Source organism: Myotis davidii, unplaced genomic scaffold, assembly GCF_000327345.1.
Source record: "Myotis davidii unplaced genomic scaffold, ASM32734v1 scaffold71, whole genome shotgun sequence".
Taxonomy (NCBI): Eukaryota; Metazoa; Chordata; class Mammalia; order Chiroptera; family Vespertilionidae; genus Myotis; species Myotis davidii.
The window spans coordinates 5,352,732-5,363,371 of record NW_006283588.1 but is presented as its reverse complement, the minus strand read 5'-3'; the positions used below and the strand labels follow the sequence as shown (position 1 = coordinate 5,363,371).

The 10,640-nt window shown below is 42.4% G+C and overlaps 1 protein-coding gene across 1 annotated transcript; it reads right to left on the bottom strand.

The window, feature by feature from the left end:
• Positions 1-541: 541 nt before the first annotated feature.
• Positions 542-9,549, bottom strand: TRIML2 (tripartite motif family like 2). Its single transcript, XM_006753804.1, has 7 exons — positions 9,340-9,549; positions 8,752-8,847; positions 7,816-8,010; positions 6,361-6,501; positions 4,947-4,966; positions 4,667-4,770; positions 542-1,110 (listed from the first exon to the last, which is right to left on the bottom strand). The coding sequence occupies exons 1-7, from the start codon at positions 9,547-9,549 to the stop codon at positions 542-544; spliced, it is 1,335 nt and encodes a 444-aa protein (XP_006753867.1).
• Between the last annotated feature and the right edge of the window lie 1,091 nt (positions 9,550-10,640).

The following is a 10,640-nucleotide window of genomic DNA, read 5'->3' as shown; positions in this document are numbered from 1 at the left end:
AAAAATATATATATATAAAAAAAGAATTGTAAAATATTCACATTTCTCAGCAACACCTCCACCTCCCCCAGATAAAATATTCAGGAAAATTAAGTTGTTCTCCATTTGGAATAAGTGTTACAGTCTTCACACTGTCAATAACAGGATGCCTCAATGTCAGTATTAGGTAACAAGTAACTATGATGATATCCTCAAATCTAAAGTCCTAATTATACCTAATTCTATTTTCAAAAATATCTCCAGAGTCTTCAACTTAATCCTAAGGATAGCTAATCCTAAGGACTATATTTCTCTAATTTCCCAATCTTATACTGTCTATGCCTTTGTTGTTCTAATTAGTATGGGGTCCCCTTCAGTTAAGGCTCAGCTTGAAGGTAGCCTCTTACAGTAAATAAATATGAAAAGCACAATGAATACAAAAGCTCTAGGGTACTGAACTGGGTTCCAGCTCAAGAACAATACATCTTTTATCAGATTACTTAATATAAATTATTTTACCAAGTCATACCCTAGACTTTTGAGTGTCTTGTGGTTTTAGATTTCACACCACAAAAACATCAGGGAGGCAGATGCTAAGAGAGTCTGAATTTGTGCCTTCATTTGGAAAACAAAGAGAAAAAATAGGCCTGAGAGCTCCTTTGAAGACAAGATCAGAGAAATTATAAATGAGGAATCTCTTTGTCACATCATAGAATGATATCTGGCCATACTTATAGTCTAGGAAAACTCCAACTTTGTGCATCTGCTCTTCCAAGTACACCCCTTTTAAAGGAGGAAAGACCCACAAGGTATATTTGGTTCCCATTCTGCATCCCATGAGCAAGATTTTACCTTTGGAAGCTTTGGGCACGAGTCTGGCGGCAGAGTCTTCATATATACCCAACTGCCAGTTTGTTGTCTTTTCCACATCCACCTCCCAGTAATGCCTCCCTGAGGTAAAGCTCTCCACACCCAACACAGAAGCACCAAAGTCAAATATCTCGGGGTTGCCATGGGCAATCTTGGGGTTGCCAGGTACATCGTGCTGGACATTTCTGAGTCGTACACTTCTCAGATCCTCAGATAGGACAAGGCAGGGATTAGCTGTTTTGGGATCCAAAGTTATAGGTCCTGCAGAGAGAGAGAAATTTGATTAACACAGGGTTCATCAAAGCCAGTGCCAGAAACTGATCATTTCTAACATGCAGGGGCTTCCTAACGAGTGGGTACAAGTTCCAGAGACAGATAAGGGAGAGGAGATTTAGGAGAGTCGAAGAAAAGGAACCTTTAAGCTTTGTTTCAAGAAAGGACATCACGGAGCAAAAACAACAAGATGATGGGAGGAGATGCAATGTAACTGTGGAGGTAGAACAAACAAATTATAATGGACTAAATGTCCTGGCATCCATTCCTAGCCAGATACCACCTGGGACCCAACTCTAGTCCCCTACAGATCTCCAAGTCCGGAACAACCGGAGGCACGAAGTCTCCTAATAAAACAGTTGATTTCTATGACTGAATTGCCCTCCTCATTTACATATCACCAGAGTGTGACATGGATGCCTAGAAATTGCTGTCAGCAGGCCCTTGTTGGTGAGCATATCAAAAGAGAAGGTATTAGCAGAGGCTAGAAAACCTGTTGAGAATCCGCCAGAAAAATCAAGCTGAGAATAAGAAAACTCAATATGATTTCTTTTACTTGAATGACAGTGATACTTGCTTTCATATCTCTGTTCCTTCTCTTATCTTTTTCTGTTGTAACATACAGTGATTTCTCATGGCTTAGTCCTGGTTCTCCCTTTTTACTTCTTGTACTCCTTTCCCCAATGTGACTTCATCTAGCCTCACTTTTAAATATCTTCTCTAAGTTCATGACTTACTCCATAAATTAGTTGCCAAATACCAGTTGAACATACACAGGCCTTTCAAATGATACTACATCCAAAATGGAACTCCCAAACCTCTATCTTTCCCTGTTCTACTTTTTCCGTTAATGGCACACTTTAATACTTTAGTTGCTCAAGCCATAAACCAGGAATAGTTCTTTGCTTCTTAATTTCTTTAACATCTAATCCAGTAGCAAGTTTTCGGGCCAAATGAACTTAAAGCTCTGGACTTGAAGCCCCAATGCATGTCATTATTAAAAGCCACAAAACCTTGAATTTTAAGTTTTAAATTGCCCCAGGCTCTTAGTATTTCCAGAAGACTGGCAGAAACAAATGCAAATTCTTTCTAGAAGAATGCACACCCTTGTTCTCAAAAAATTTCTAAAATTAATATCTAAGGAAAAAAGAAAGCTTACCTATTTAAAAAATCATTAAATACACACTTATGAAGGGAGCACTACCGAGTGAGACGAGCAGAAATAAATCTGAAGAACTCAAATATTAAAATTACCAGGCACAGCCCTAGTTGGCTTGGCTCTGTCGATAGAGTGTCAGCCTGCTGTCTGAAGGGTCCCGGGTTTGATTCTGGTCAAGGGCCACATGTCCGGGTTGAGGGCTCAATCCCCAGTTAGGGGACGTGCAGGAGGCAGCTGATCAATGATTCTCTCTCATCGTTGATGTTTCTATCTCTCTCTCCCCTTGTATCCCCCTCTCTGAAATAAAAAATACATAAAAAAGGACATTAAGGAAAAACTAAGGCACTCTAAATAAAATACAATTACCAGGAACAGACTCTAAAGCAGTGGTTCTCAACCTTCCTAATGCCGCGACCCTTTAATACAGCTCCTCACGTTGTGGTGATCCCCAATTTCATTGTTACAAATTGAACATCATTAAGGCATAGTGATTAATCACAAAAACAGTATGTAATTATATATGTGTTTTCTGATGGTCTTAGGCGACCCCTGTGAAAGGGTCGTTCAACCCCCAAAGGGGTCGCGACCCACAGGTTGAGAATTACTGCTCTAAAGTAACCTTTGCTTCAGATATATTACCAGAAGTGGAATCACCGGATCTTAAGACAGTTTCATTTTTAATTTTTTGAGGAAACCCCATACTGTTTGCCTTAGTGACTGCACCAGTCTGCATTCCCACCAGCATTGAACTAGTGTTCCCTTTTCTCCACATCCTCCCCAGCACTTGTTGATTTTTTGATGACAGCCATTCTGACAGGTGTGAGGTGATATCTCATTGTGATTTTAATTTGCATTTCTCGACTTTGAGCATTTTTTTCATGTCTCTTGGCCATTTATTTGTATGTCGTCTTTGGAGAAATGTCTATTTGGGTCATCTGCCCCTTTAATTGGATTGCCTGTCTTCCTTTTGTTGAGTTGTATGAGTACTTTGTTTATTTTTTCCTGTGTTTCTCTTGCCCTAGGAGATATATCTGCAAAAATTCTGCTACGTGAGGTGCCTGAGAATTTACTGCCAATGTTTTCTTCTTTCTTCTGAGATTTTTGTGATTTCATGCCTTATATTTAAGTATTTTACCCATTTTGAGTTTATGCTTGTGTATGGTGTAAGCTGGTGGTCCAGTTTCATTTTTTTGCGTATGTCTGTCCAGTTTTCCCAACACCATTTGTTGAAGAGACTGTCTTTACTCCTAAAACTTCTCTTTGAAAGACACTATTAGGAAAATGAAAATATACACAGACTAGGAGAAATCTTTGCAAAACACACCTGATTAAAGACTCATGATCAGAATATATAAAGAAATTACAAAACTCAGGAAAAAAACGCACAACACAATTTTTAAAATGCGAAAAATGTTCATAAATATACTTCAAAAAAGAGCAATGATAAAGAGTAAGTAAACATATATATATATAAATATGCTTGATATCATTAGTCAGTTCAGAAATGCAAATTAAATCAAAGTAATATATACTGGTATATGTATATTAGGTTAGCTCTAATAAAAAAATAATCCCAAATACTGGCAAGGATGTAGAGCAATTGAATCTCTCATACTTTACTGGTGAGAATACAAAATGACATAGACAATTCAACCAAAAGAAATGAAGTCATAGCCACACAAAAATCTGTAAGCAATTTTTTATAGCATAAAGTTAGAAACAACCTAAGCATCATGAATAAATTGTAGTATAGTCATACAATGGAATACCGCACAACAACAAAAAGAAACAAACCACTGAAACACGTAACAAACTAGGATGTGCCTCAAATGCATTACGTAAAGTGAAAAAAAGCCAGACTCAAAAGGCCACCTATGGTATGAATCCATTGACAGGACATTCAGGAAAAGACAACTATGGAGATAGGAGATATAAATTCTTGTTTGCACATGTTGACATTCCCCGCCCCCAGAAGTTAAAAATATTTAAGTAGCCGAAACCGGTTTGGCTCAGTGGATAGAGCGTCGGCCTGCGGACTGAAAGGTCCCAGGTTCGATTCCGGTCAAGGGCATGTACCTGGGTTGTGGGCACATTCCCAGTAGGAGGTGTGCAAGAGGCAGCTGATTGATGTTTCTCTCTCATCGATGTTTCTAACTCTCTATCTCTCTCTCTCCCTTCCTCTCTGTAAAAAATCAATAAAATACATTTTAAAAAAATATTTAAGTAGTAGAATCTGCCTGCAATTAAGTTTCAAGATCATGCAATTATTTTGATAGTTATCTAATGTGTGTAAGCATATTAAACTCTCCGATCTTTTATATCCTTAAGCTATCTGGAATTGACTTTTATTTATGGTAGGACGTAACAACAGATGCATCAACTTACTTTGAAACAGTTCCAGCACTTCGCTCAGTCCTGGTCTTTGGCATGAACTCGGGTCTGTGATTCGGGCAGGCTCTAGGCCCTGACACAGTAGTGAAACACCACTCCTATAAAGAAAGGACAATCTCGGTTATGTGGGGGACCCCGGGGCCTTGCACCCAGAGAACGATCTCATTACATGATTACATGACCTCCCTGCTCCTACCCCAACATCTCTACCCACGTGTGCTCACACATTAGTCCCTGATTCTGACCCAAATATATTTCCAAAATGAAAACTTACAATTCCAAAGATCTTGCATCCTATGGGGAAAAAAGGAGACACTAGTGAGTATTTGAGCTAAGCATTTTGTGAGTTATGCCCAAGAAAATATCTCCTAATAATGAAACCCATTTCCATGTAGTTCCTTCAGTTTCATTATGCTAATTCTCAGATATCAAATTTTAACACTGAATAGGAAAAGTCAGAAAACACTTTAAGTTATTGCTATATTCCCAAGAGAAATATTTTCTATACCTCACTTCAGCCATCTTATTCAGAACTGGAGGCCTGGTGCATGAAATTTATGCAAAGGCCTGGCCGGTGATCAGGGTGGATCAGGTTCCTTGCCTCCCTGCCTCCTCCTTCCCTCACTACCCGAGAGCTGCCACCACACGGTTCCCTAGTTGGTTCCCGGGTTCCCCAGTTCCTCGCCTCCTGGCCTCCTCCACCCCTCACTCCCTCGGCGCCCCACTGCCACTGCTAGTCGCCCACCATGTTCTGCACAGCCTCCTGGTGGTCAACGCACATCATAGCGAGTGAGCGATCGAACTCCAGGTCTCCCGGTCAAACTCTCGAGGGGACAATTTGCATATTAACCTTTTATTATATAGGATACCCATCTCAATTCAGCCCATGTATTTGCTTTCTATGCCAGGGTGGCCAGGGTGGAGCATGCGAACAGGTCTGCTAGGCTGGGAGGGTGCTTGGAGCCAGGTCAGGAACTGAGCAAAACTGGGTCACACCTACCTGTGTCTTTAGAGGTAGCCTTGGCTCCAGAATGGAACCTGAGGGTTTGTGTGTAAGGGCTTCTCAAATAAGAGCACCTACATTGCAAATATGGGTCTGGCAGGGAAATACGGATAGTCTTCAAAAGATAGTATGTGTTGAAAAGGTAATGCAGGTTACCATACAAAATTAAAAATATACTATACAAACAAATATCACTCTCATTTCCCAAGGTTACCACTGATTAAAATGGGTGTTTATTTTGCCAGAGATAGTCTGAATGTTAATGAGCATAAGTCTGTATGTATATGCATAGTCTCTAAAACCAAACAAAAAGCGGTCCTGCCTCTTTTTTTTCACTTAACCAGGTATCTTGAAGATAATTTTTTAGTGGCCATAGAGTTTCTTCATTCCTTTTTAATGGTGGCAGAACATTCTATTGTATAGGTGTATCATAATTTGACTAACCAATTATTTATATATTTAAGAGACATCTCAATTCAAACTTACTATTAATAATGTTATGAAGTAGCTCTATGCTATACTGATTTTATGATGATTCATAATGCTTCTGATGAATGGAAAATAGCTAAACGGCTTTCAGTGGCTGCAAATCACTGAACATTGGGATCTAGAACTGACCCCTAATGAGGGCAGCTCACTTCTCATTTCTCAAACACTGTAATGAAGGTTCTTTCTGGGCTCTTACCTTGAGCAACACTAAGGAGGGTTCCCCATACTTCTTCTCCAGCTCGGCGGTGACACTGTGGAGGCTGGTGATCTGTTCATTCAGCCTGACTTCACTCTCCTGCAGTTTATACATGTTCTCTCTCCCCAGACTGTTCAGTCTCTGCAGAAGCATCCCCTTATTACTATTTGACAACCAGTGATTTCTCTTACTTGCTCATTCAACCATCTTTTAAAAACCCCACTTTCCTGCCTGCTGCCCCAGGAATATACATAATTAGGTAAGGCCAGGACATCCCTGGGTCAAGCAGGACACTTCAATAGAAACTGCACTCTTTAACACAAAACATTTATGTTAACATGGAAAGTGTGTGTGTCGTCCACTGATTCAGATAATAACCTGGACCTAAAATAGATTATTTTTTTATTTTGCAGTTTTTTTCTGAAAATTTCCTATTTCCTTCTAATTAAAATTAGGATTTGCATAAAAAAATTAAATATCAATAAGAATTAATCAAGCAACTGATATCAGTTTCCTTTTTATCCCTGCAAAGATGCTCCACCTAGGCACAAAGCACATGTTCATGCTATTTTTTTTAAAGCTCACGAATAATGTATTGCTGACCTGATAACTTGCTTTTTCCTTATTAATATGTTTTAGGAGAACATTCCTTATCCATACACAGAGACATGGTATCTTTTCTAAATGCTAAAGAGCATTCCTTTTTATGTACATACATTTACTTCATAAGTCCAATATTGATATAGGTGGCATCTAATCTGTTGTCAATAAATGCTATAGCAATAATAATACCTAATAATTATCTAGTGCACAAAAAGTACAAACACTAGCCCTAACCGGTTTAGCTCAGTGGATAGAGCGTTGGAGTCTAAAGGGTCCCAGGTTCGATTCCAGTCAAGGGCATGTACCTTGGTTGTGGGCACATCCCCAGTGGGGGGTGTGCAGGAGTCAGCTGATCGATGTTTCTCTCTCATTGATGTTTCTAACTCTCTATCCCTCTCCCTTCCTCTCTGTAAAAAATCAATAAAATATATTTTTAAAAAAAGAAAAGTTCATGTAGACTGTCACACTCAATCTTCACATCCGTGTTGTGAATCAAGGGCCATGATTATCCATCCTCATTTTACAGCTAAGAAAACCAAGTCAGAGGTTAAATAACTTCCAAGGACATATACTGGCTGGTAAAATAGCAGACCCCAGACAGGAACCTCATCAACCTGACTTCAAAGACTACCTCTAAACCAGGATCTAGACGGAAATAATTTTACAGCCTTCCTGTACCCATGTGTCGTTTTATACGCATGTAAGTATATTTGCAGTACATTCTCCGAAATGGAATTGCTGGGAGAATACAACCTATTCATACATCACCCGATGTCTTATTCTGGAATTGACATGTTTAGCTCTTCTGTCTGTCATTTCCCTATTGGAAGGATGCCACTTTCTACATCTCACCTGTAGTGTTTCCTGGTACTTCTCCTCTAGCTCTGCAATAAACTTCATCCGCGGACTCAGGCTGGCTTCTTTCAAGTGAGGGTTGAATGGGTGCCCTTGCAGGTTTTGGAAGTTCATCACATTCTCCTCAGTCACCAACCGGATCATCATCTTACACTCAGACTTAAGCATCTCTTTAAAATTCTGCTCCTCGGCCTGCAACACAGATATAGATGATGGCCTTCAGGTCAAACACCACAGATCGACCATAAATCCTGTCCACCATTAACTTCAATATAAAGACAAGGAGCCCTAGCTGGTTTGGCTCAGTGGATACAGTGTCAGCCCAAGGACTGAAGGGCCCCGGGTTTGATTCTGGTCGAGGGCACGTGCCTGGTTGCAGGCTCCATCCCTGGCTCTGGTCGGGGCGCGTACAAGAGGCAACCAATCAATGTGTCTCTCTCACATCAATGTTTCTCTCTGCCTCTCCCTCTCCCTTCCACTCTCTCTAAAAATCAATGGAAAAATATCTATTAAGTTTTTAGTCTTTCATTTATTGTTTTTTTGTTGTTTGTTTGTTAATCCTCACCCGAGGATATTTTTTCTATTGCTTTTCAGAGAGGGTGGAAGGGAGAGAGGAAGAAAGAGAATCATCTAAACATGATGTGAGAGAGTCACATCAACTAGTTGCTCCAACAAGCACCCCAACCGAGAGGGTGAGGGTGGTGGGGGTGTGGGGTGCGGAGCAAACCTACAACCCAGATATGTGCCCTTCACCAGAACCGAAACCACAATCCTTCCGTGTAAGGGGCCACATGGGCCAGGGCCACTTATTGACTTTTAAGCTAAGAAATTAATACTTTTCCTATCTATAGATTTCAAATATTTTCTCTTGTCTCTTGACTTTGTTTACATTAGTTGCTATTTCCCCCCCTAAGAATCAAGATAAGCACTGACCTGAACCATCCGCATATTTTCCTGCTCTTCGGCCAATAGGCTATTGGCAGCTTCAAGCTTCTGCTTCAATGTGCTCAACAGCTCCCAAAACAACTTCTGCAGAGAAACAGGTCACAGAATTCCAGGTAAAGCAATTGCCATCGAACCGTGAGATCCCCAACCGTGGACAACCGAAAGGCCAGCGGCCCTGGCCAGATGTTTCCTTAGCCTTGACGTTGATGGTCTAAACATGGCTTATGCCTGTTTTTTTTGTTTGTTTTTTTGATCATTATTAACCAAGGGAATGGTCTTAGGGCAGTGGTTCTCAACCTTCTGGCCCTTTAAATGCAGTTCCTCATGTTGTGACCCAACCATAAAATTATGTTCGTTGCTATTTCATAACTGTAATGTTGCTACTGTATGGAATCGGAATGTAAGTATCTGCTATGCAGGATGGTCTCAGGCAACCCCTGTGACCGCCAAAGGGGTCACGACCCACAGGTTGAGAACCGCTGGTCTTGCAGGCTCATAGTACCTGTTGCCCAGACAAATAAGTTAGTACACGAGAGGAGGCAGCCGGAATGGCTCCGGGGCCTGGAGGAAGCTTACCCTGTACTTCTCCGCAGCTTCATACACTCCGCGCACCACGTGACTCCTGTGCTCCTGGGCCAGGAAACACTTGCGACAGAGCGTGACCTGGTCGTCCTCACAGAACAGCAGCAGAGGCTCCAGGTGGTCCCTGCAGGCGGCCTCTCCCGGGAAGTCCCGCTGTCGGGGCTGGAGGCGGTGCCTCTTGGGCACCCGGGCCCTCTGGGACATGCCGGCGGGTACTCCTGAGTGGAGGTGGGGCTGTTTCCGAGGTGGAATGCTTCCCGCCCGGGGCGGCTGAGAACGGCAGTGTCTGGTCAGACGGCGGCCCAACCTCAGCATCCACAGTCAGGCATCAGCGCAGGTCACACGTGGCCCCCTCGATGGCGCGCACCTTCCTCGGCAGCCCCGCACTGGCCAAGGGGGGAGGGGTGGGGAACACACACAGGCGTGACTCCAGGGTTCTAGACCTAAGGGCCCTCTCCAGTTTCCTGGGGGTTCTGAGCCCTTGGCTAACAGTCACAGACCAGAACAGGGCGTACCGTGTCACTGAGGAATTTTAAAAATGGGGTCGAGGGGTGGGAGCTGGGTTCTTATCGAGGGGCACAGTGCTTTACCACAAGCCTAGGAGGAACTTCCGGAACCAGGGTGTGGCCCGGTCTGGCGCTAGGCATTCTGGGGGCCAATTTAAGGAACCCCTGACTCAACGCAAGCAGGAGCCAGAAAGGGAGGGCCTCTTTCCGTGCCTCCTTAAACTAGTGCGCACGTGTCTCACGCGCAGGGAGGCACCGGCTCTCTCGAGCTCCCCTAGATGCGTGCGCTCCCGGAAGTGGGGCCTCTTGAATTTTTTGCGCCCGAAGCCCGAGATACGGCCCATTGGAGAACCAGCCTTTTAAAGACGTTGGTTTAAAAATATATAAAATGACCTCCAAAATAAGTAACTAGATAAAATTTTTGCCCAGATACCAAAGGGAAACTATTATGTTCTCTTTTTTTATTAAGGAAAAGAGAACAAATCAATAATCGCTGCCGTTCCCATTTCTAGACAATCCTCTGAGACCGAGCAGCAATTCTGTCTTTTAGCTGGAAACATTTTAATTACATGTTAAAGTGTGCTGCCTACTGAACTGGGGAGACTCTCCCTGGTCTAACCCCAGCTCCGGCCACTGTCAGGTGACACCGTAACACCCAGTGTAAAAAACAAGAGGCTTCGCGATGGTAACATCTGTCATTCCACCTTTTAACCAGCTGGTTCGACACCATCTCCAGACGCGAACCGGCCTCACAGATCTCAGGACTCCCGAGTCCCATTTCCGGATTTA

Excerpts from the sequence above, each read along its gene's own strand:
- TRIML2 (XM_006753804.1), bottom strand. The coding sequence starts at position 9,549 with ATGTCCCAGAGGGCCCGGGTGCCCAAGAGGCACCGCCTCCAGCCCCGA. Across the intron at positions 6,502-7,815 it reads AGTACCAGGAAACACTACAG|AGACTGAACAGTCTGGGGAG; the intron begins GTGAGATGTAGA and ends ATGCTTCTGCAG. Across the intron at positions 4,771-4,946 it reads GATGCAAGATCTTTGGAATT|GAGTGGTGTTTCACTACTGT; the intron begins GTAAGTTTTCAT and ends CTTTCTTTATAG.